Genomic DNA, 26,573 nt, shown 5'->3' on the forward strand with positions numbered 1-26,573 from the left:
CAAAGTTGTAGTTCTTTCTTTGATCATACATGTTGCATTAAGCTACATTGAATAAAATAAGTTTGTGCATTGTCAGTTATCATAATCCTAAGATTCATCAAGTGAAATTTATAATACAGCTTCACTGCAAATTTTCTGATAACTCTTCACACAGAAGAATTAGAGAATACTTAAAATTCCCATGATGCCATACTTATTTAGTGAATGCATGCCATATTGCATGTAGCATGCATTCATTTGGATTGTTTACATTGCAGTTGTTGGGATGTTCTAATTCTGCATGATTTTTAGTTCATATACATTTAATGAAAGCTATGGCTTCTGAAAAACATGCAAATGTCAGTGTTTGATTTGTTTCTGGCAGTTTGTAGTGCTTTAGAGACATGGAAGTCATAGTGTTCCAGGATATACTGTTGAGTAATTGGATGCATGTATGTTCGGTCTCAGTAAACCTATGCACCGGTGAATGGTTTAACGAGCTTTTACTGAAACAAGATGGCAGAAGTAAACGGTGCTATATTGGCATTTGCAGACTTTTGTCAAAATAACTGGATTAATACAGATGAGTAATAAAATTGTGTTAAACAACTATGGAGCTGACCATATTGCTTCATCAGAGCTCACCGTATCTACAGCCTGATCAGTGTGACGTGCATCAGTCACTGCACCAAAACTAGTTGGTGAATATCAGAACACATTTTAGTACATTGTGGTTCACCAATATGCCGTTCTATGCACACTGGGATGTGCCAATTTATCATTCAAAAAAGAAACAAATTATTGATATTTTATTTTAATTACTGTATTAGCTTGAATATAAGTTGACTCCCAATTTTGGAATTCATACTTTTTTAAAAAAAAATTAGGATCCTCAATCCAGCAAACCGAATTTGAGCAAGGATTAGGTAATAAGCATGCAAGAAAATCAGTTGTCAATCTGTAATTCCTTTGTTTTGAACCGTGTACAATTATTGTAATAAGTGCTATTTTTCATAGAATTTGTTATTTAAAGAGTAATTCTCTTCTGCGAAGATAGTGGGCAGCCCTTTATAGAGAAGTATCTTAAAAATACTGACGAAGCTTAAATTGTAACCACCATTGTCAATCTATTGAAGTAAGCAGTACAAATTTGAGAAAGAATTAAGAATGTTGATGTTTTTATTAAGTGTTTTTTTATTTAACTTAATGAGAATACATTTCTAGAATAGATCAACTTGTGGTTTAGTGGCATCATGACTAATATATCAAATGTCTTGCCCATATAGAAGGTTGAATTATCATATTTAATCCCATTGTGATTTATTTTACAATTGTTTTGAGATGAATAGTGCAATCCAAACATCACCTACGGTATATTCATTTATTGCATATTGCTCAACAATGTGCTCATTTCACTTGCACGCAGAAAATTCTTGCATTTCTAAATCAATTGCAAAACATTTCAATCTTTTATTTAATAATGCAAAATGGTCATTTGAAATCACCAATTTGAGATAAAATATTGTTACAGCTTCCAGATGAACTTATTTCCTTCAAAATAATTAATTTTATCAGCATGTACAGGTACTGTACAATATGGTTTTTCCAATTCCTGCTGTAAAATTTTATTTTTATGCAATGTGTTGTTATTGCTATTGAATGTTTATATTGTAATTTATTTCACGTAGATTATTTCAGAAGAGATTGCAGTTTTCTGGGGATTGATGCCAAGTAAATTTATGCAAAATAATCTCTCATCTGGCAACTATTTAAAAGTTTTGAAAACTAAAATTTCTCCTCATTGCAAACTATCATAAATGAATCATTTTACGTTCATCTTATAAAATATATTTTAAATGTCCGGCAGTAAAAATTTTATTTCGTGGACATACTCGGAGTTATCAATTCATAATTATTAAGTTTATATAATTTTTTTTCAGTTTGTGTATTTGCAATTGTACAGATAAAATGAACATTTCAATTAATTTGTTTGTGTTTCTTTTTATTACAAATTTTATGTTTATCGCCTTCAAATATTAGTGCTGATTAACTCAACATTTACATAATATACAATTCATTTGTTAACTTAAAATTCTTTATGCAATGTTCAGGAAGCAATTTAAAAATTCACAAATTAATTATTTCAGAGAGATAAAACAATTTCAAACTTCAAAAAAACTGCTTTTATACGTGCTGTTAAATAAAGATTTTGTCAGAAAAATTCTCTTCTGTTGTTCGTGTGCTTTAATTAAACACTGTTGAGATGTCATAAAATTGAATTTGCATAACAGATTTGCTCTGAGTTTTGTATTTTGGATGTGTTCAACGGATACATAAAATTTGATAGCAATTTCTTCGAATAGTTTCTTCAATTTCTTCAAAAATTGTAAATGAAATCGAAATTGCTGATTAAGTGTGTAACTAAATGTTTCAAAAATAGATGCAGTGCGCTAAAAGAGAGTGCGAGTGGAAATCTTGTATTTGAGATTCGAGTGGATAAAAGCACTAGTTGGTTGCGGGTTCGTGCCCCACCAGCCCGTTGGTGGCCGCGTGAAGTTTTCTTCGCGTGTCTAACACCTAAATAGGGACCGGTTTCCCCGTAAAAAGTCCTCCCGAGAGGCACCCTTTTGGTATATCTCCCGAGTGTTGCGTTGTCGTTATTCCATCAATTGGGTATTTATTTAAAACGATACACGATAAAGTGAGAATTTTCGAAACTTTCTACGTCGTCAAAACGAGCTTGGCACAAGAGGTTCTTATATTAAAGAAGGAACTCAACTATCGCCAAAATGTCGGAAATTTTCTAATACTAATTATAAAGATAATCGGTGTTAGAAAATTTCCAAATCTAATACGCGAATCTAAAAATTGTTCTACGGTAATCCGCCCGTTTTTTAATCTAAACAATTAAAATGTCTTTCGTGTTTTGTGTGTACAGTTTACGTAATGAACAATAAATAAACGAGTGATATGTAAAAATTGTAGATTGTCTTCTGTTCAAGACGCCATATGCGAGCGAAAGATTCATTAGAATGAAACATTAAACCATTAAACAAACGTATCGTTTTTATCCGAATTGTTTTCATTTAAAATTAATGGATCGCCGTTATGTACAGTACTATACAATACATTTTATACACTAGATACGTCGGAGTAGCGAGCATTGAAGTAAACAAGCCAATGATGTGATCGTTTTATTTGAAATAAAGTAGTGTTTTCGTGTAGCTAACCAAATTGTTTGTTCGTATATATATATATGTTGTTTATCCATTGGTAAATGGCATTATCAACAATCCATTAGCTTTCATCAAGATGCTAAACGACTCCACGAGTTATCTACGTTAAAGATAAGAAAACCGGAAGAATACAGCAAGAAAACGCCATGACATATTTCGATTAAACGAAAACTAGTTGATATGCCTTCAATGGTTAAACCATTTCATGTGAAACGGGCAATTTTTGATACGCTTGCTTAGCCAATCGTTATCTAAATGCACCCATTATTTTGATTCAACGTGGCGTGTGTACTAAGCATGTAGCCCTAAACACAGATAACTCCTCGTCCAAATAATAGGACACACACGTCAAGCGGTTTTATTTAGTATAAACAAACTTGTTACATAGAGTGGAGACAATTTCTTTTTCATAGAAATTATTGTGTGATGTTCTGTTGCATTGCAGAGGGCTTCACTTACTAGGCTAAACTGAGCTTAATAAAGTATCATTTGATAAAAATCCATCTGTGAAGCTTCTGTTTTGTGTTTATTTAATTAAATTCATTTTTATTTGCTGTTAGATATTTTTAAAAAGATGAAATAACTATTCTAAATGTAGTAGTTTAAATAAACCATTACGGTCGACTAAAGAAAATAGGTCTCGTCTAAACCACACACTGAGCCTCCTAATCATTGCCAGTGAAGAAGTAATTATCCATTGTTAAGTATTATTATCATAGCTTAAACTAGCGTGGATACGGGTCTAAACCATGGTTTAGGTCTAGACTTTGTTTCTGTAATCGGACATTGCCTGAAAATATTGTTTTCTTCAATTAAGTATAATTGTTGACTGTAGCAAACAGGACTGTTCAATAAATATTTCAAATTTTCAAGTTGCTACATGATAAACTCAGTGGAAATTCTTTGCTAGAGTGGATGGAAAAATTGTAAATGAATTCAAAAAGTTAAATAAAGTTAATTTATCCATTGAGCTGTTATTTTGATTTATTTTTATTTTTTAAAATTAAATTTCCGTTTTTTAAGGCAAGAGCGCCTGCGATTTACGGTAAATGAATCTAGCTTTTAAGTTTTTATTCTGAAAATAATAGAAGACAATGGCTTCGTTTGTCGAAGAACGAATTGATCAACAAGAACAATGGATGACTTCAGGCTATTTTTGAAAATTCACGAAAATTTCAATTGAAATTTGTATTTCATCGGTGAATTTCATCTTCCTTTTATTGTATTAAGTATTCAAAGAGTTGCAATGAAAATGCATATTTCGTATTGACGAGAGCGCTCTGAAGATTTGGGTTCGAGTTCGAAAACATCAAATTTTCGTGAGTAATTTATTAATTTATTTTTTCTTTGTTTGTTCTTTACCATGCCTTGTGTGGACACCGAGAGGGCCTTTTTTAAATCATATCCGTCATGGGTTTCTTCACGTTAACAATAGCTAAACGGCCAGTTTCCCGTAGAAAGTCCACTCGAGAGGCATCCCCTTCGGAAGATCGCTCACATTCCGCGCTGCTGTATACTAAAACAAAGGATGAAATAAATACAAAAACAATGGAAATTTTCGGCATTCATTTTTTGTTGTTTACAATAAGTTGCTGCTGAAAACCTCTGGAAACGAGTTGCGTAACTTTCTTAAACATATATTTTTCATATATAAACCTCAAAACCCGATGTTAATCAATCCTAAAGGTGATTCGAGTCTCACTTTGAGCCTATCCTATCAGAATATTCTATTAATTATTAAATTTAATAAGAGATGGTACCTAACTCCTACCTCAGGTAACAAATTACCCAAAATTTAATTATTAATTGTAGCCGAATAATAGCAAGGCAAAAGGCTTAATTTTGAGGATAGAGGTTAAAAAAAAGTGCCAATAACGAGTAAAAATTATTTATTCTGACCCTACTCGAGATATGACGCGCGATTCCTCTCTATCTCCTCGTCCTCTCGAGTTCCTTACTCCAAAATTTAGCAGCATTTATACTCCTTATAAACAAGTTACTATGCCAAATTCCGTTCCTTAATCTTTACCTCATCCTGAGTTATTAAACGAAATAGACGCCAAAACACACCCGGGTATCAATTTTTCGATTTAGGAAGTTTCAAAATGTCGCGATTGCAAAAATTTCAGAGAATTACAATACTTTTTCGTGTTATGTTGCAACACGGGAAAGTATTGTAATCTCCAAAAACATATCTGTAAACCTTACAAGTACAGATATGTTTCACAGGTACAAAACTGCCGTAGCTCAGTGGTTTTCAAATTATCGTTTCGTCTTAGACCTGTAATGTTTACAGGTATGTTTTTGGAGTTATCATTGGTATAATATGGTTTTTTTTCAGTTCGCGTGCTTTATAAACAGTTACACTAGTTCCCTCATCTACAACGGAAAGCCATAAGATTAAACGGACGTTCACTGAAGTTCGACCTTTCCCCCCTCTTGTGTCCTCTCTTCCAGCGTGGACAGCCTTTTACTTATAATAGTTGTTTGACCACTAACAGACAGTTCGGTAAATAAATGAATCGTAATTTAATAAAACTGGAATACGTATCCAATAAAGGACAAACACGCATTGGTAGTGAGAGTGTACAGGCCTCAAAAAATCTCTAAACGAATGACATAACCTGTCGCCCTTCGGCATCAGTTCTTTACGGAGTAGGTGGGTAAATACGGCACGCTGGCATGCAATTCTGTGCAAAGAAATCATACAGGAAATAGTGACGGGCGACGTTACCATTTTCATGGAAACGGAAGCTCATACCGTATTTTCGTGAGCATAGCAACGTGCGACGTGTAAGAATCGCTTGTTTCGCCTTTTACTTTCCCGGCTGTCATATAACACGGGCAAGTATTATAATCGCGAGTTGTTTTTTTTTTTTTTTTTTTTTTGCGAACCTCGACGTTTTAAAATTCCCGAAGGGTCAAAAAAGTCAAAGTTCAAGGGAGTGGAAAGATAGGGCTCAAGTGTTCTACCTAAATCTACCTAAGATATATATCTTAGGTAGATTCGAACTTTGCTACGCTAACAAGAACTCGTCTTTGCCTTAAAAATAAAGCATTTTTGGCCATTTCATAGTAATTAATAATATAAAAGTTATTTTTAATAACATCTCGTAACAGATTGCGCCACAAACAAAAACATATATTACATGGTAGAATCGAAATTCACCAGACTTTCCCTTAACCTGCCGTTCGAGTGTCAGGGAAGTCGGGCGAGATAATAGCGAGGTTGAGGCCGAAGTTTTAAACGCGTAAACGTGTACGTCGGACGTTCGGCGCCGCTTTCATGTGAGCCTAGAAGTTTGACAATGGCGTTTGGAATGTCGACCATGATTCCACTGACATTCCAAACGCCATTATCAAACTTCTAGGCTCACATGAAGCGGCGCCGAACGTCCGACGTACACGTTTACGCGTTTGAAACTTCGGCCTCAACCTCGCTAATGCTTTTTTGTGCGCAGAAATACGGCAGGCCAGTGGTTCTTAACCTTTTTATACTCGCGGCTCACCAAATATTTCATATTTAATAATTTTTTGTGACCCCTATTATTTTTAATAATTTATATTTGTTAAATTATCTATTATAAATTGTTTTTTTATTATTGCTTTATTTTTTAATATAATAAATGTAAATCATAACTTTATTATTTCATTATCTATTTAAATAACATTCAAACTTCACAATTAAACAGGAAAACTCATTAATTTTTAACAAAAAATAAAATAAGAAACACGTCGATAAATCGATCCAAAGTCGATGCTTAAACTAAAACACCCACAACTTGTAAAGATTTTGCATATCATTCGCAAAAATATTTAAATTTTCAAAGCCTACTACTAAGCCTATTATTTTTCCTAATTATTTTAAAAATTCCAAGCATTAATAGTTTCTTAGAATTGATTTGGAATAAAACAAGTAAATACTGCGGTGTAAGTAGCATATTTGCATTTATTTCTTCTGTACTTACAAAGTTGGGTTAATGTTACCCTAGGTATACAAAATGACGGCTCGTCTCTTACTCCAGCATACAGAAGCGAGGAAACAGTGGAGAGGCACGTTTTCTAAACCTAACCTATTCTAATAGACGGCCGATGGCCGAGCGGTAAAGGTGGCAGCCTACCGCTCTGGGGGACCCGGGATCGAATCCGAACGGGTCGAATAATCCCCAGGAATCTTTCGGGGGTGGTCCGTTCGAATATGTCGGGCCCCGTCCCTCACCACCCGGTCGCCCCATTGTGGGCCTGGCCGAACCCATAATGGGCCTACTAAAAGAGGCCCTCTTAGTGCCCACAGGGCGGAAAGAGTTAAAAAAAAAAAAACCTATTCTAATAAATTACCATAATTATTAACCTATTCAAATAATTTAGTTGCTAAGTTTAGAAAACGTGCGTCCCCACTGTTTCCTCGCTTCTGTATGCTGGAGTCAGAGACAAGCCGTCATTTGTATACCTAGGGTAACATTAACCCAAAGTTGTATGTAGGAAGAAAAAAAAAATAAAGTTTTCCTATTTATTTTTTTATTTCACTTTTCAACACGATATTCGGTTATACTGTACATCAATTTTCTTTTTATTATATTCTGAAGGAAATTTTGCATAATTTGGCGGCTCCCCGGCAAACTTCTTACGGACCCCCAGGGGCCGCGGCCCCCTGTTAAGAATCACTGCGATGGGCTATCACACTGAAGGATGCGCCGGATTAGCGAGTGTATTGTAGGATAATTTTGTGAACTGACGAAAAGATTTAAAAATAATAAATAATAGTACATATTAATTAACTAATTAATCTATATATATAATCGAGACGAGTTGATAATAATAATAATAATCAGTGCAGAGCCCAAACGGTTAAAGAGTTGAAAGTTGAAATTTGGTACACAGTTCGGGTACTTCGCGAGAACGCACACTAAGAAGGGATTTTTCGAAATTCCTCCCCACGGGGGAGAGGGACAGAATTAAGTCTTAACACTTCCATTGTTAATGGAAGTGTTAAGAGAAAGCGACGTGCAAGACGCGGATGCAGTTTTTTTCGTTTTTGCGGGAAATCGAGCATATTTTTAGACCCATCTAAAAATTCTGTAATTAGTCAGGAAACAGGAGGACCCAATTCTTGCATTCTGTGAAAACGGGCAAGGTTGACTATGACGTAATTATCTTAATTTTCGCTAAAACGGTTAGGAGTTGAAAGTTGAAATTTGGTACAGTTAGGGTACCAAATTTAAGTACCAAAGTGTTAAGTAACAATGGAGAACAAGAGAAAGCGACCTGCAAGATTTACGGGCGCTGGAAAAAAAGAAAAGGAGTACTATGTTAGAACATATTCGATTTTCAAATTTAAACAGGTTAGTTCGGTTTTTCTCGACCTTAATTCTTTAGAACATTCGATGAAAATCGAACGATATAATCAGAACACATCGTGAAAATCGAATAATATTAGAACATTCGATTTTCAAATTCGACTTTTCTTTAGAAATACTAGTTTGTTCATGAAATTACTCTTTCTTTTGTGACTATAACGTAATAATCTTAATCTTCGCTATCGTTACTTTTGCCCGAACAACGCTGGATCTACCTGCTAGTAATTATATATTTTGGACCTAAGATTTTTAGGGTTTCATTAAAAAAATTTTTTGTTAAAATCTTTCTATAAAATCATGCCTAAATATTTCATAAGATAGGAAAGGGGAGGGGATCAAAGAAAATATTACGGTTTCTTACACAAGGGTGGGTGGGGGTCTAGAATGGCCGAAATCGCCCTTACGTAATTTATGGACGGCTTCTTGAGTTACATGTGCTTTTCGTGCCATTACCGCCATTCTAATTGTATAACGTTACGTGTCACGCGTTTAAATTTTAAAATCATAGACATCTAAAACCGTTAAAAATAAAATTATTATTATTGCTGCTTAAATATAATATAGTAATAATTCTGTAGCAATATTCTATATTTACAATTAAAGATATAATCATAGGGTCATGTGGATCCAAGTCCGAACCCGGTCTGTACTTTTTCTTAAATAAATATAAAAGATTGAGCATCAAACACAAGACCGTGTTATTTATTAAACACTTGGCACTTTTCCACTTCTATTAGTTGAGACGAGATTTTATTTCACTCGTTTCGGGCATTTCGCCCCTCTTCAGTCAACTAATAAAACAATATGCAACATTTCAAGTAATATAACACACACTAACAGATACCACTAAAATTAATTTAAAACGTACCGTTAGTTCCTCGAACTCAAGGGTGCGCGTACCGTTACGTACCGTTAGTTCGAGGAACTAACGGTACGTTTTAAATTAATTTTAGTGGTATCTGTTAGTGTGTGTTATATTACTTGAAATGTTGTATATTGTTTTATTAGTTGACTGAAGAGGGGCGAAATGCCCGAAACGAGTGAAATAAAATCTCGTCTCAACTAATAGAAGTGGAAAAGTGCCAAGTGTTTAATAAATAACACGGTCTTGTGTTTGATGCTCAACATATAAGAAAACACGGTTTCAAGAATACCTAAATATAAAAGCTTTATCGTAAAATCTGCATTTATTCGGAAATGGCGATTAGTTCTCTCGTAAATTGTTTGGCTTCTTCGAAAACTTAAGGAAGCCTCTTCTATTCTAATAATCATAATTGAATTTTCATCATCCGCTTAGGACGGCGGACCAAGCTACTAACGAATATTCGTCCGCATCTTACTGTAATCACAAAAAATGGCCGTAAGTATAGAAATTTTTTCTAGTGCCGTTTTAACTTAAAATTCGCAAATTAGTTTTGGGATGTCCATATTTTTTTAAATACGTAAATGCAATCCGGCTATACGACCTCTCACTTTACAATTTATGTATTGTTAGTATCTTATATAATACTTTACATACTTTCGTTCCTGTAGGCGTAAGAGGGCCTTTCTTCGGGACATTCGATACAGACCACCCTCCGGAGTACTCCTGGGGTTTTTCCACCGCGATTAAGGTATCGGCTGCTGCTCTGGAGGACCCAGGATCAAATCCTATGTCCTCCAGAGCAGCAGGCTAACTTAGTTAAGATGGCGATGTCCATGCTCTCTTACGCAACTTAGTCCTAGGGGTCAAAAAATAAACACAGCAGTGCGTGCGCCTAACGGAAAATAGGTGCGAAATACGAACGAAACAAGAACCAATCGATGGAGATTGCTTTCTTCTTGTTCGCTTCTCCGTTACAAGGATTGCCTCTTCTGTATCCAACAAGTAAAACGTCGCGCAATGTTCTAGTTTTTGAAATTAAATACAACATTGGGTGTACTATAAATTATTGACGGCCGGATGGCCGAGCGGTAAAGGTGGCAGCCTGCCGCTCTGGGGGACCCGGGATCGAATCCGAACGGGTCGAATAATCCCCAGGATTTTTCGGGGGGTGGTCCGTTCGGATATGTCGGGCCCCGTCCCTCACCACCCGGTCGCCCCATTGTGGGCCTGGCCGAACCCATAATGGGCTTTCTAAATGAGGCCCTCTTAGTGCCCACTGGGCGGAAAGAGTTACAAAAAAAAAAAAAAAATGCTCTCATGCAGACGACACCATAGTTGTTAATAGTGCCATCTTGCGGGAAAGTCTGCAAACCTACGGTCATCTCCCGGAGGGTTAAACACGCGATACGAGAGAGCGACGCGACTTCCGATCATCGCGCGATCGCCGGAAAAAGTATAACTTTTTTATTTTTCGTCTCCGGTCCAGAAGTAGAGTATTGTTGATCTCGTCTCGGTCCCCTCAGTTCAGATCTCCCTACTTTTGGACCGGAGACGAAAAATAAGAAAGTTATCATATTCACCATTTTGGTTAATGTTACTTATGGCAGTGAACATGGCGGCCCTTCCGACTGTTCGTGCTCTCGACTGACCTCCCGGAGGGGAGCCGCCATGTGCTAGTAATAACTAGTGCCAAACGTCACTAGTTATTGATTCACGGTAGTTCTTGAACAAAAGAAAAGACAGGAGGTAGCGTTGACTGTTCGTGCAATTTCTTACCTTTCACGGAACTTTTTTTAATGGTTTGCAGACTTTACCGCAAGATGGCGGTACTAGCAACTACGGTGTCGTCTGCTCAATTTTCTTTTTTCTATTTAGGTTAGTTAGTTAAATAAATAAGTAATTTAAGTTATTTAACTAGTACGATTGCACATTTTCACCGCTAGGTGGCGTTACTTCCAATTACGGTATCGTCTGCTTAATTTTCTATTTTCTAGGCAACAATTTTGAAAATGAACTTCCTTAAGCTAGCATTAGTAGTAGTCAAAGATAAGGAAACATGTATCGAGTGGTTACAAGATCAAAGTCTCCTTCGTAAAGCAAAAAAGTGTAATAGATGCAGAGAGTGGATGAAATTAGAAGTGTTGATAATGGAGATAATGGCATGAAATGCATTTTAACGGCAAGCGACGCGACTCCCGATCATCGCGCGATCGCCGAAAAAAGTATGATAACTTTTTAAATTTTCGTCTCCGGTCCAAAAGTAGGATATCGTTGAACTCGTCTCGGTCCCGAGTTCAGATATATACCCAAACACCCGAAATTCCATAGGTATCCCCTAAACATTTTTATAAAAATATTCGCCATTCGATTTTTAAAAATTTCGAAGGATTCTTTAAATCTTCGAGACCAGAATTGTCTTGTCAATTGCCGTTTAGAAAGCTGGCTGGATGACTAAAGCGCATCGTTGCTTCGGCCATGTGATGCGCCCAAGAGAGGCATCTGTACAGTGAGAAACGCGCTAAGATCGGTTTAGTACACAAAACCAATCTTACTTGTTAGCGCACTTGTGTGTGCAAAGATGCCTCCCGAGAGGACTTTCTAAGGGAAACTGTTAGACATTTGAAGAAAACTTGGTGAGGTGCCAAATAGCGTAGCGTTCAGTATTTTGTCCACTCGGCCGAGTAATATTTGAATTTGGGTGGATTCGGTTGTACTCCCGGATGTGGCACTGTTCCTCACCATTGTTCCCTTCACTGTGCAATTTGCTTTTTCGAATCCCTCGTGGGTTAGGTTTATTAGTCTCCACGGTATTGGAGTGTGTTAAAAAATCTAGATTGTTTCGTAACGACAGTTATTTGTTTGCTAATTCTGTCTCGAATTTTCATGCAATAAGAATTAACTATTGAAGTAATGAGTGAATATTCTTTACTTAAACAATTAACATGTTGCGATACACTGAGCAAGCCACACTGACGATTTAGGCTCAAGTCCACCTTGAGAATTTTTCACGAGTGGTTTTGTTCCGATACATTGGGCACGATCGAGCCTGTATTGGACACAGGTTCGCAGTTGAACAGAGATTTATACATAATTAAGAATTTTTAAAAATGTATTTATCAACGATACAAGCATTCTGCCATTTTGTTTCTTTTCAGGTCGAAGAAGAAGAAATGACAAAACTAAAAGATGAATTGGAACAACTTAAAAATAAAATTAAAGTGAGTTTTGTTTTTGAATTTATAATTAAAGTTTCATTTGTTTTTTATATTTTTATATATAGCAATTATTTTATCGTTCTATAAGCATTGCCCCTCTCGTAATTAATTCCACAAGACGGTTTGATTTTTGATGTCAGTGTACATTAAAGCCCAATAATAATAATAACAGAATTTATTGAAATTTAGTGTCATACTGATTATTTATTCATTCGTTCATAGGGTTCATGAATGGGTAAAAGCTAAGATTTTTATTACCCGAACTCCTACATTTCTCGACGGATTTGAATGAATTAGGGTAGTGATTAGTCTGCAGACGCGCAATAAGCTTTATGTTTTTGGATCCGACCACCCGTTCCAGAGATATTGGGTCCAAAGGTCTGAAATTTCCCTATCATTTTGTATAGAGAAACTTTGCAATACAGTGACAGGTTCACCGACAAGCCATCTGTGTATGTAGTTTACAAAGGAATGTGTGAAGAACTTATGAAATTTCTGCCCTGACCACAGATTGGTGTGTAATAACTTTTCTTCTGTCTGTCTCCAGTCTTTGCTCGTAGACAATTTTGTGTTGTTACAAATCGTTTGTGGTCCTTTTACGGCTTAATGACATTAAGAAAGAGTCAGAGTAGCCAGGACTTGAGTTCTATTGGATTTACCACCTGGTAAATACCACAGGTATCATGAATTTTCGCACTAAAAGTAATACAAGTCTACTATGATAGCAGATATTTAGTACAAGTTAAAATTTAAAATATTGGTTCTCTCTTTGTCGATGTGTCTTGTATGCTGCATATCTACCACTCATCCAAAGATCAATTCAATCCGAGCTGCAGTTGGCTTGTCCGGAGCAACCTGGTTGCTGCTCAGAAGATATAAATGCTTCCCTGGCTTGGAGGAAATACTTAGGCACGAAGAAATTTGAATTGCCCATTTCGAATGGGATTATTATTAGAGTGGGTTTCTTATCATTTATCACCCAAACGATAAACTGTCACAATGAAATTTATGGCCTTATTCTCTATTTTCAGGAGTAGAGTAACTTAAAATAGTGATTTCCAGTATTTCCTGGATCAGAAATCTCAGACAGTGGCCTTCATGAAATTCTTCAAGAGTGCCTCTTTTGACAAGCCTATTAATGGTGAGGGAGGGAACCAAACATATCTAGAAAAATATCCTAGGTTTTTTCGACCCTTCCAGATTAAACCTCGGGTCTCCTAGAGTTGTATGATGCCATATTAACCTCTCGGCCGTACAGCCGTCCTAATAAATCTATTACAGGATTATTTCTTAAAATTAGAAATTTGTTTTTTTAAATTTAGAAGTCACAAGCAGAAGCCAAAGATAAGAGTTTAGAAGACGTATGCGGCAATATGGGAGACGTTTCTAAAGTACAGTTGCGAATAAAGAAGATCATGAGGGGACATTTGTCTAAAGTAAATGCCGTACATTTTAGTGGAGACGACAGGTAAATTTCATGAAATTTGATTGGTTTAACTGAAAATTTTCCTGAACTTACCATTTTTATGTAGACATTTAGTTTCCGGATCTCTCGACGGAAAATTAATTATATGGGATTCGTGGACGGGAAATAAGGTAAATTTCCATTAATTATATACATTGAAATTCTTGTTAAACATAATATTTATAAAAGCTATTATGGAATTTCATACACCTACAGAAATTGTTGTACTGTATTTAGAATTTTTGCCCATTTTAAATTGTTGTAGAAAGTTTGTCCCCATTATGGGAGTCGGTCAGCATGGACAAAGCACAGGAAACGATGCCTCAGCCCATGCTAAATTACAAGAGGCAAAATGGGTTCAAACCCAGATCCTTGAGTTAGTGAGCCAAAATCTTAGTTTGCACGGGAAATTTAAATTTAATAGGCTTTGATAATTTTCCATGTATAAATCACTCAAGTTATAACGAATATAACAAATTAATTTCAGATGCAAATTATAACTCTACAATCCAGTTGGGTAATGACCGCTGCTTATGCACCTTCTGGAAATTTCGTAGCCTGCGGAGGAATGGACAACATGTGTACAGTCTACGACATCAACAGCAGAGGAGGATCGGCAAAAATACGTAGGGAAATGGCAGGATTCGAAGGATTTCTATCGTGCTGCAGATTCGTAGACGATAACAAACTCATTACGGGTTCTGCGGATATGAAAATGTAAGTAGGTAGTAATGTACTGTACATACAGTGTCTTAATTAAGTTTCCTGATACAATTTTTAGTTAACATACCTTTGAAAACATTTAGTTCTTCTTATTTATTCAGGAAAATTTTACAAAGCATTATTATATACATGTATCTGGTACAAAATTGATATGAATTTACGTATATCAAGTTCAAGTTTGAATTTTATTTATTTAATATTAAATTATGTCTAAGTACCGTACAGGTGTAAAAGAACATCAGGAGTACTAGTGGTATGATGGGATAGTTTTAATAGTTTTTTTATAATGTTTTTATAATGTCTTCTACTCGTGTTGTTTGTTAAATAAATAAATTTATTTTGTAGCACTGAGGAGGGACCAGGAGGAAAAACACTGGAGCAAAATGCATATGTAGTGAAACAATAAAAGTGTTTAAAGCCTGTGTAAGCTGTAAGATTATACAGGCTATACCGTTTAAAGCAATTGTTCAGTTTAAAGAGACTTTTATCAATTCAATAAATTATGTCTGTTTTCTGAATCCTGCCGAATCATTTTTTATAATTAACTGTTGGACATTCCAAAATTAGCCAGGTCCACCACTCTGGGGAATTTGGGATCGAATCCACATATTCGAAAAACCCCCGGGAATTTTCCGTGGGTTTCTTCCAGTCTCTTGGCACTAGGCCCAACTTACAACAGATATGGAAAAAGACCCTTTTAGTATCCACGGGATGGAAAGTGTTAAAAAGAAGAACTATAGAGCATTTTGTAGAATTTTGGAACAATTTTAATGAAACAACATGCAGAAATTGTTCAACTTTTTTACATTTTTTTAAGGTCAGTCAAGTGCAAGCCATTTTGGCCAAGCCATGCCTCAAATGTAAGAAGTAAGCAAAACTAAAACCTTTAATCTTTGTCTCAGTCAGCCAATAATTGGGCTGCAATTTGAAAAAAAATTGTAGACCTATAAATTCCCAGTATCATCTGCCTGTCTGTCCTTAATCTCGAGAACGGAGTTAGTAGAAATTTGAGACCAGACATGGAAATCTTAGGGGAAGGAGGTCCCGATTATATACAAACTTCAGGTTTGCACCGGAAATCATGTTATAATTCAAAAATTCCCCCCTCCGAAAGGAGTAATATAGATGATCGGCATGACACTACTGCCAACAGGAAAAGTATGGTGTACAGGGTCAAAACATTACTAATTTGAAGTGGAAAGGATATGTTTTAAATTAAATAAATACAATTAAAAATTGCAACTCCGCATTGTAAATAATATAAGTCTCTATATTTTCCAAAAACATTCAAAGTGACTAGGAGTTATTTGAATTGAGTACATTTATTGTCAGTCATCCAGATTGATAACTTTTTATCTTTCAGTATCCTATGGGATCTGGAGAAAGGAGTAAAAATAAAACAGTTTGAAGGTCACGAGGGCGACGTGATGAGTATGTCGCTGCATCAGGAAAACATATTCATCACGGGATCCGTCGATAAATCTGTCAAGGTAAACGTCGACCGGACTTTACTATCATTCAAATACCATCTAAAGTAAATCATTTTATTATTAACAGAATTAGACATCTGCTTTTATGATTTAAGTGATTCCTAGTATGGGAAATGTGACACTGATAGTGTCACATTTCCCATACCAGTGAGCCTACATTTCTGAAAATGCTGTTACAGTGGATTCTTGATCTGTTGGTTCACCCGTATTTATCAGTTGTTTTTTTTCAGTCCCAAACAAGGACCCAAATATAATGTTAAATACAGAATGAAGAATACCAGAAAAATTAACTGAAGAAAAATGTTATTTGGCCCCAATCGTTTTACTCACAATACAGGGTGCTAAATTGAAACACTGATTTTCGTGTACTAAAAACAAAAGCACGTCAAATTTAACAGTTCAATTCTGACTACAGCTTTACAAAATACTGTACTTTATTGGCAACACTGGTAAAAATTAGATCGTTGTCTCAGGATTCAGGGTTGCCATCTGTACGATTATTTTGGGCACTGTACGATATACGATAATTTCATAAATATACCTTACTCTGAAAACAGCCATTAATTAGCAAGGTTGAGGCCGAAGTTTTAAACGCGAAAATGTGTGTGTCGGACATTCAGCGTTGTTTTCCTGTAAGCCTAGAAGTTTGACAATGGTGTTTGGAAAGTCAGTGGAATCATGCTTGACATTCCAAATGCCATTGTCAAGCTTTCAGGCTTGCAAGAAAGCGGTGCTGAATGTCTGGGGTACACGTTTTCGCATTTAAAACTTTGGCCTCAACCTCGCTATTATTGAAGAAAACCAATTCACAATCACTAGTTATATATGTATTGCCTTGATATTTCGTGTCTTTTTTTGCTGCTAGAGGGCTACTACCGTATATTCTCCGTCATAAGGCACACCTTTGTCATACTTTTTGAGACTACTAACTGCCATACTTTCAGACCTAGTGATAAAATGCTCAAGCTGACGTGAAAAGCAAATCTGTGCAAACAAACGTTCTGTTGAAATGCCATCATGCTTCTACCTGTACAAAATATAAAATGTATTAATGTAGTACAGTTTCCATCTAGCAATTTCACTAGACGGAATGCCCAGAACTAAAACTTGTTTGGCATAGAGAGTTGCGATCACTCCAGGAGAGGACTAAAAGTTTTGGAGTTGCAAAAATTTGGAAAAACTAAGGTTTACGCATATGAAGTAAGTATGATATATAAAGGAATGTGTTTGTTGAAATTGTATGGGGAAAAACATAAATTTTAGCTTAGCCCATTCAGAGGTTTGTTTTGCATCATATTATAAGGGAGAGTCGTGAAAACTTCATTGTAAAGTGGGATCACAGATAAAAGTTTACGAGCATTAGGGCGAAACTTGTTAATATTTCTACGGATAAAGGGCGTTAGTATAAACGATTGAGACGGATGCATGATGATTTCAAGGGGCAGACAAGATGATTTTTTCCCAAGTCACGCCAAAAAGATAGAGAATCCACTGTATATCAGTTATAGTTATACTACTGGTTATTAAGGGGCCCAAATTAGAACGTACATTTACTTTTCATTTGCAGTAGTACAGTGGTAAATCCAGACACGTATAAGTGAGTTCACGTTCAGATCTTTTCCCTATACGCATTCAATTTTTTTCTTTATAAATAAACAAATGAAGATAATGAGGAGCTTGGGCTCTCGTTACCTTCTTTGTAAATGTAGTTAAAATCAGTAGCATGACCAGGTGTAATACCATAAAAAATGTATAGAAATGATCATTGAGGTGGTATGAAATAAGGATTTTATTTTATAATATCGTAAATATATTTAGCAGTTGTACACACAAGCTTCGATAATGTAATGCATAACTGATATTATCAAAGTACAAATCTTACAATATTATACTCAGGAGTATAGTTTGTCTCAAAGTTGTCGTATTGTTACTAAACTTATTTGCATGCAAGTTGTTAAAATTTAATAAAATGTTATTTCTTAAGCCGTAAAGTGCTTGAATGTTTTATTTTGTATTATAAAGAAGAATAAACATAATGTTTTTAATGAAATAAGTTTTTTTTATTGCAGTTATGGGATTTGAGAGAAGATAATTGTCAACAGACATTTTGGGGGCACGACTCCGACGTTAATTCCGTGTGTGTAAGTAGTGCTCTATTTGAGACCTAAAGTTAGCTGTTGATATTTATCCTATGATATAATTCCATTTTTAATCTGTCCAAATGTTAAATTTTACATAAAAAATACAGCTTAGATAATGCAACTCATTTTTAGTACATAAAATACATTTTTACAGAATTACTATCAGGAAATAAGATAATTATAGTACAAAAGAGGAACAAACAACAAATTTAGTAAATATTAAATAAAAATCGAAACATGGAATGTTTTGGGAACCTTTGGTGCACTTTCCATCTGCGCAGACCTGTTTCTAGGTTTATCTTATAGAAAGGCATGCTTAGAAAACTTGTATAACAAGTCAATTTTCACCCTAGATTTTAATGTCGGAAGATCGGAGGGAAGAATCGGTAGAGAGAGATCTATTCTACCTGCATTTAACTGTATTCCTACAGCACAAGAAAGATGATAAGTAATAATTTACAGCTGGAGATGAAAAACGAGGAAACGTGTTGACCATAATCTTCCAAAACCATGTAACACAGGCACAATCAATTGTTCTTATACACTGTGGAGCTTTGAAAAAATAATATTTTATCTACTTTTATTAAGAATTTCTTGACGAGGAAATAAAAATTTGTATTTTTGCAATTAATTACAGTTTCACAAAAGTGGTTATTATTTTGCAACCGGATCCGAGGATAAGAGTTCCAGATTGTTCGACATTCGCGCGGATCAGCAAATAGGACATTATAAACCACCCTCTCCCAACAGCGGCTTCACCTCGTGCGGTCTCTCGACCAGCGGAAGACTGGTACTCTGCGGTTCCGACGATACCAACATTCACATCTGGGATACTCTCAAGAGTAAACATAACGGTCAGTATAGCCAGAGCATTTATGTTGAAATATTAGTTCTCGTGCAAGCATTATTCATTTAGAATGGTTCCTGATGTACTGTACAAGTGTAATGTGACTGTTATGTAAAAACTAAAATTTTGCTTTTTAAATTTTGTAGCTATGCTCTCCGGACACGAAAATCGCATCACTTCGCTTAGCATATCCGACAACGGAATGGCCGTGGCCACCTGTTCGTGGGACACTTCGGTCAGATTATGGAATTGATCAAGTTACTGCATGCAGACCAAATCAAAAATTTACGCTTTAAAATTAAATTCTTTCAAAACATTCTAGTATATCTATAAATTGAGATTGTCAAATGTTAAATAATTTGTGATTGTAAAAAAAAATATAAAAGTGAGCATAATTTGACTAAATGGTGAGGTCTCAAAATCATCACCCAATACCATGATTCAATGTATTCAGGATAGACTGCTCAGACAATGCCTTTAATACCATCCGTTCTTCACTGTTGATGGCCGAGTGGCCAAGGTGGCAGCCTACCGCTCCGGGGAACCTGGGATTGAATCCAGACGGGTCAAAAAATCCCCAGGAATTTTTCGGGGATGGTCCGACCAGATGTTTTGGCCCCCATCCCTCACCACCCAGCCACTCCATCGTGGGCTTGTTAAAACAGGCCCTCTTAGTGCCCACAGGGCAGAAAGAGTTAAAGTTTTTAAGTCTTCATTGTCGATTTTACAAAAACTGTGTTCTATTTTAATGTTTCTTCCTTATGATATCATCCAATGTAAATAGTTTGAATTATGTACCAGTACATTAACATTGATATACCAACAAATGAGACACACATTTTATCATTATAACTTATATTTAGGAGGGTTAACTCTATACATTTGGCAATTTCAATTTAATAATTTCTTAAAATTAACATATTGAATATTTGAACATGTCTAGAACGACACAAATTTTTGATTTGCTCCATATCTCTCTATAGTTTCTGCTAATTATTGTATGAAATCAACTTGTTAAAAATTTGTCTTTTCTTGTTCTCTAACTTTAAGATGTAAGTTGAATTAATGATAAAATGTTTGAGTAATTCTAGAATTAATAACTGATGTACAGTATATATATTTTAAATCAATACACAAAAAATTGATGCAAATTTACAAAATATCTTATTGAATCATGTTAAGAAGTTGGTATGCATGGAAATTACACAGGTGAACTTGCAAACAGCAGCATGAGGAGTTTGGCAATGCCGAGAGTTTGCGATAGTTGCCTGTTGCAGATTCCCAAACCTAGTGTTAGCTCGTTATCATCTAAAATAAATTTTGCAATAACTGGAAATGCTTTATGCTACAGAAAAGTTATGTAAATTTTAAATGTTAATACACAAAGCATTTGTCTGTAGAGACTGGATCATCTTACAGTTCTGTTCATAAAGCTATGAACAAAATCAAATTTTGGCCTTTGTAAAGCAAGTATCATCTCGAGTCCACGGCAAATAAATGTTTGAGATTTAAGAGCTTCTTGCGACACGCGGCGTGGAATAACGACCACGGCAGATTTGCGGCATTGGCAAACTTTTCGAGTCTCTCTTTTGTTCGATAGTTTGACGCATTGATTAATGTACTGATGCATCAGTTTTTATGATGCAGCAATTTTACATTACATCTGTTTTGTGGTGTTTTTGATTTTTTGCTTTACTAAAAAAAAATGCTTGAAGTAAATTGGTGAAGAAAAAGGGTAATTGCAAATGCTAATCATCACTGGATCTTTTCTGGTAACTGGCACGGCCAAGTCCAGAAAATATTTCGGACTTGGACTTTGTTTTATTGACAAATTAACATCTTAGATTCTGGTGTAATAATTCATCTATATATACAGACTTCTAGCTCAAATTATTTTGATTATAATCAATTGTCATCTCTAAGTTAACTCTTGGCTAATTAACACCGTATTTATTAAGGTACATGATTAGGCTGCTAACTTTTATTAAATTTAATAAACTAACCTAATGTAACAGGATAGAACATAAAGAGTTTAGGAAGATTTTTAAAAGAAATGCATAGCTATTTTATTAATTTAGGCTATTCTGGAAGAAAAGATTTATCCGCGATAGGAGTCAAACACGAAGATGTGTTAGTAAGACAGCCTAACTGCTTACCTTTAACCCAAATTACATAATATAATAAATAGAAATTAATCAACTTATAGCTTAAAGTTAATGTGATGATATCATTTGTCTGAATTTTAGGTAGTTAATTTGTATGAATGGTTAAAAGTTTCATCATTGCAATTTGATGAAATAAGCAAATATTAAAAAGATAGAAAACAAACAGATATTGTTACTACAGAAAATAAAGATGAAAGATAAAAAGTTCATCAAGACGCAGACAAAACAAAAAAAAACTAATTTCTACATTTTATTTCTAATATTTAGCAACAGATCATTACATGTTAAACTGTTACAATGACAAGGAATGAGCCGTGCAAAATGTCCTCGTCGGCCTTTTGCAACATTCCTACAATTTATTGGCAAACACAAATCTACAAAAACAAATGATTTGTTCACAATCTATCAAATCGTATCTCAATTAAGGAAACTTGGCAAATGAAAAATGAAATTTAAAAAAAAAATCTGTAAAAATTAAATTGATAAAATGACAGTACTTCCGTCAGAAATCCACACTTTTGCATTAGAGGCCGACAATACATACAATCAAAGATCGAACGCCGCGGCATTCGTATTTAAATCGAACGACTGCAACACTCGGTACCTCACTTACGGCAATTACGCCGGCCAACATCCTTATTATTTGGTGCGGCATTAGAATCTAAATGCCTCCCTTACTTTTTAACGAGCGACAAGAATTTAATTCTTTGCGTATATATAAAACAATGTATTTTTAGAAAGATTTTGAGCTTATTAGACAAATTTTTCTGAATTTATAATTGAGTATATGATAAAAGTTTTGCATTCATTAAAGAAATTACTATTTTGAATATTCCTTTTTAGATCTCAGAACTAAATGATCATATTTAATGTAAATTCTTGTCTGTATGTTATATATTTTACAACATAAAATGCTAATTGCAAAAATAATAATGCTTCTATTGATATCAAAACAAAAAAAAAAAATTAAAATTCCTTATCTTTAAAAGAGGAGGAAGGAGTATAAAGTTTTGAAAACTACTTTGAGTACAATTCTAAAAAAGAAAACAAAACAAAATATTAAAAATATAACTTACAGTAAACAAGGCTTTGCCCGCGTCTTCTAATAACTAATTGCTGAAGCGATCTGACTCCAAACGTCGAACGTGGAAAGATCCCGAAGACGACGAATCCCTCCGTCACGAGTTTCTTTGCCTATTTTGTTGCTAACATACAAATCTCTATTTGTACAAATATGTACAATGTGCTATGATCTCTACTTATTCCATTTATAAAATAAAAACTGCATAACTTGTTTCACATTGATATAATATGGAAGCTAATTAAGATAAAAAATATACGAAGACGACGTAGTCACGTTTGCACTAATGTACCTGGTAAGTTATTCTCGGGAGTGAGGTTACAAAATGATAATCGGTTAGTCTATAGAGATTTTAAGAATTGCCACGACGAGAAAGTTTTGTTGAAGGTATTTCCTTCCTGCTATTCGATTCAAAAAAACTTACAATTGAGATCATAACTGTTAAATGAATATAAAGACACTATGTACAGTTCTATGTTAAACTTACCTAATTAATCTAAGAATTTTATTCGTTAGTCATATCTCGGGTAAAATTTTAATTGGAATAATATATGTAAAGGTTATTAATTAATTAAAAAAAACATGAATAATTAACTAATTTTATCGTAAATGTGAACGTTAGAATGATTTATTAGTAAGTTGGAAATTACTAAATTACGATATTAGGAATTCTTTAAAAATGTTTATCAGTTTATCGATCTCATTTTTTAGCGTGAGGATTATTATAATTTGAGAAAATGGTTTGTTTTGAGGCACAGTTATGCAGGCAGTAGATCAAAATCGTCACTGACGTGTACTATGGGCACATAAATATCGTCAATGGCTGGAATAGTTTTCACATCACACAGTCCTAGTTCTTTCAATTTCCACTCCCAATCTAATTTCTGAACGGCGTGTAATGACTCTGCTTCATTGTGGTGACGAAGTAACATGGCTTCCTGCAAATATATTTAATTATGAAAACAATGTCTCGTTTAACTTTTTCTTCTACAAGATATTGTATTTATTCTGGAAGACCTTAACATAATTGCTACCATTTTAAATTATAATTATTAACTGATAACTGAGGAAAACTGTCCAAGTTTCACATTTTCCCATTACAATTTCTCATTGTGTGCACCTTATGCCACACAGCACACATCAAACTGATATTCAAATTCTTCTTACATTCACTATGGCATATCCGTTGTCAGCAGCAATTCTACAGCTGCAAGAGCTGTAGAACTGTACTACTTCTATATTGCAATGCACACCAATCGATAGAGTAACTGTCTAAGTTTCATCTCCCGTATGCATTCGAATGTCTTGTCGTCCACTACTAGGAAGTGACATAAATGAAAATGGCAAGTGAAACAGAGAAGGCATTTTGTGTTCTGCAGTTGGCAAAGTCAGAATCACTTCATCATTGTGTAACATGAGTAATCTGCAAGAGTTGCAGAATTGTAACTGCTACGGGAAGAGTAACAATAAATATGCCATAGCAAGCATAGGAAGAATTTGAGTTGTATATGTGCCACGCAACACAAGGTGCACGTGTTGAGAAATTGTAATGGGAAAGTGTGAAACTTGGACAGTTTTCCAACATTTTAATGTACATTACAATGTTCTCAGGCAATAATTAACATAATTGCAAATAATTTAAAATGGTTGAATTCTTTTTGGAAGACACTGTACATTAAGATAGGTTTAATTCAATCTCAAAAATACCTTAATTTTTTCCCATTTGTCGTCGACGTCTTGTAACCAAGATAGAAAGAGTCTACCGTTATATCTGGATCTTACAGTTTTATCTTTATCGTCCTATAAAGAAAAATAAAAACTTGTTACTAACAGCTTTTACATAATCACTTGTTTCTAAGTGTAATTAGAGTGACATTTGTTATATTATATAGATACAGAATGTAATATAACATATGAACATACACATTCTTCTTAAGATAATGTGTTCTTTATCAGTTTATGTTAAATATATAATTGAAAATTTTTTTGTTATTCATGTGGGAATTTAAAGATTGTCCTTGTCCTATCAAATTTCTTAGGAAAGATATGAGAAAGAATTGAATGTTTTGTTGACAATCTGTCAAAACAGAGTGCCTCTGAGAAAACTGTTAGACAAGTGCTTCTGAGTGCCAACTGAGTGCCTCTGAGGTGTTAGATAAGTGACAAGTGAAGTAAATTCAGATTACTTGTGATCTCACAACCAACTTCAGTGTTCAGTGGTTTTACCCACTTGACCACCCACCAGTGGATTTGAAATATGAAAATACTGGAGTAAAGAAAAATTTTACTTACAAGGAGTAGACTTAGGGGGATAAATCATAATATCACATGATGTAAAAGACAAATTCTCAACATTTACCAGCTACAAACTGCAGCAATATGTGAAAATCATGCAACTATATGATATCGTATCTGCTATCAAGATATGAAGTGTTGGTGCAGTTGAAAAGGTCAATAACATGGTAGTAATAGTTCAGGAGGAATGAATGAATTCTTTTCCACTCTATTTGACTTATTCTCATTCTGGTAGTGTATATATCTCGCTCTCATTGGAATGTTTATTCCAGTGAGAGTGAGACATACACTACCTCTGTTTCTTTTCTATGATTACAATACAACAGTTTGCTGGTGGAGTGTTGTTCCTTTGACATTCATCCTTCCAACAAGATGTTGAGTAGGTTTAGAGCTCCAGAGGAAATATGAATTACAGTTCATAAGGAAAAGAAAGTCCCAAGCACATAGAAGAATAATGAGTGGTTAGTGTTGGAAAAAGTTCCCAATGTCCTTGAGACACAGGTTTTTAAAAGATTTGGTCCTTTGATGGAACATTCCAGTTGGTTTCAAACTCTTCCTCACAATTTGATTGACCTCTCACTTCTTTCTAAGTGTAATTAGAGACCTTTCAATCATAAAAATGGTTTGACATTGACAATTAAGTCGATGCCAACTTTGATTCCAACTGGAAGTGTTTGTTGACCTTGAGACCCTCCTTGTCACAAAGCAGAAAGTGAGTACTTCCTACTGACAGTTATTATATTATATCATAGTAAGCTGCTATCTTCATTCTCTCTACGTATTAAAATTGTAACCTGTTGTAATATTATTGTATCATTGCGGTGTTCAAGGTTACTTTCTACCTACCCATATGTGATGGGTTTTGCATTTTACTGTAACCGGGCCATTTCTTGTAATTGTTAATTTTGTATAACGGTATTGTCAACTTCGGTAATTATGGCTGTTAATAATTTCCGATGCAGCACTTTGAGGTCCTAAGAACTTTTTTCACCTTTACTTTTCTCCCTTTTACTTTATACCTATCCCTTCAGAACCCTTCCTTCAACCTTTTCTACACCCCTTTCTCTTCCTAGTGGGCTAAGTTTGCAAAAGCAGGCAGCCCCTCCTTTTTTGAGGAAAGGTTTATGGTGAGGGTTTGGACTGTCCAGAATTTCACAAATGTCATTTGAAACTCATCACTGATGCCATGTTGCCAACTCCACACTTTGCAAATAAACTTTTCATTTTATCACCTGCAAAGTGTAGATTCCTCCACAACTTTCCATTTTTATAAATGATATGACATTTCACATATTCATAGTAGAAAATTTATATCTTTTGTTAGTCAGCTTAGTTCAATGGTTCTGAACCTCTGTGACTCTCAGCTCACTTAACCTGCTGCCATTTGGCAGGGCTCCCTGATTATATATATATATATATATATATACACAGTAGAGCACTGATTATCCGACTTAATTGGGGACTGGAGTTGGTCGGATAACTGAAAAGTCAGATAACCGAAAAGTATGAAAAAATACATTATTAGTATAGTGTATTAGGCCTGGTTTAAATACTAGCCTCCCTTTCATGATCGAGCCAGTGCTGCCAGCTAAAAGATGCAAAAATTTAACAAAAATAATATTAAAGTAGCCAAGACATAACCAAATATTGTAGCACCACATCACTAGCGGACATTTGAATTTGCCGACTAGAACGCGGTTGGTTAATCGGGGGT

The 26,573-nt window shown here is 34.9% G+C and overlaps 2 protein-coding genes across 5 annotated transcripts in view; one reads left to right on the forward strand and one right to left on the reverse strand.

Moving 5' to 3' along the window:
- The first annotated feature begins 4,497 nt into the window (after positions 1-4,497).
- Gbeta76C (guanine nucleotide-binding protein subunit beta-2) lies at positions 4,498-19,981 on the forward strand. 4 transcript variants are annotated; one of them, XM_067284021.1, is made up of 9 exons: positions 4,498-4,534; positions 12,593-12,655; positions 13,975-14,120; positions 14,185-14,248; positions 14,605-14,834; positions 16,204-16,330; positions 18,400-18,471; positions 19,109-19,325; positions 19,465-19,981. In XM_067284021.1, the coding sequence occupies exons 2-9, from the start codon at positions 12,608-12,610 to the stop codon at positions 19,569-19,571; spliced, it is 1,011 nt and encodes a 336-aa protein (XP_067140122.1). In that variant the 5' UTR covers positions 4,498-4,534; positions 12,593-12,607; the 3' UTR covers positions 19,572-19,981. The 4 variants fall into 4 exon arrangements, with proteins under 4 accessions (XP_067140122.1, XP_067140121.1, XP_067140123.1 ...); XM_067284020.1 differs by lacking the exon at positions 4,498-4,534 and adding an exon at positions 9,734-9,932 and having other exon boundaries at positions 19,465-19,980; XM_067284019.1 differs by lacking the exon at positions 4,498-4,534 and having other exon boundaries at positions 12,426-12,655.
- Positions 19,982-21,720: 1,739 nt separating this feature from the next.
- Positions 21,721-26,573, reverse strand: part of LOC136986476 (ankyrin repeat domain-containing protein 12) — a 78,550-nt gene continuing 73,697 nt past the window's right edge. The window contains 2 exon segments of the mRNA XM_067284013.1: positions 21,721-23,502; positions 24,272-24,364. Of these exon segments, the coding sequence (XP_067140114.1) occupies positions 23,323-23,502; positions 24,272-24,364 (273 nt within the window). The 3' untranslated portion in view covers positions 21,721-23,322.

The sequence above is a fragment of the Centruroides vittatus genome, unplaced genomic scaffold (genome assembly GCF_030686945.1).
Source record: "Centruroides vittatus isolate TY-2023 unplaced genomic scaffold, ASM3068694v2 scaffold_1047, whole genome shotgun sequence".
Lineage (NCBI taxonomy): Eukaryota > Metazoa > Arthropoda > Arachnida > Scorpiones > Buthidae > Centruroides > Centruroides vittatus.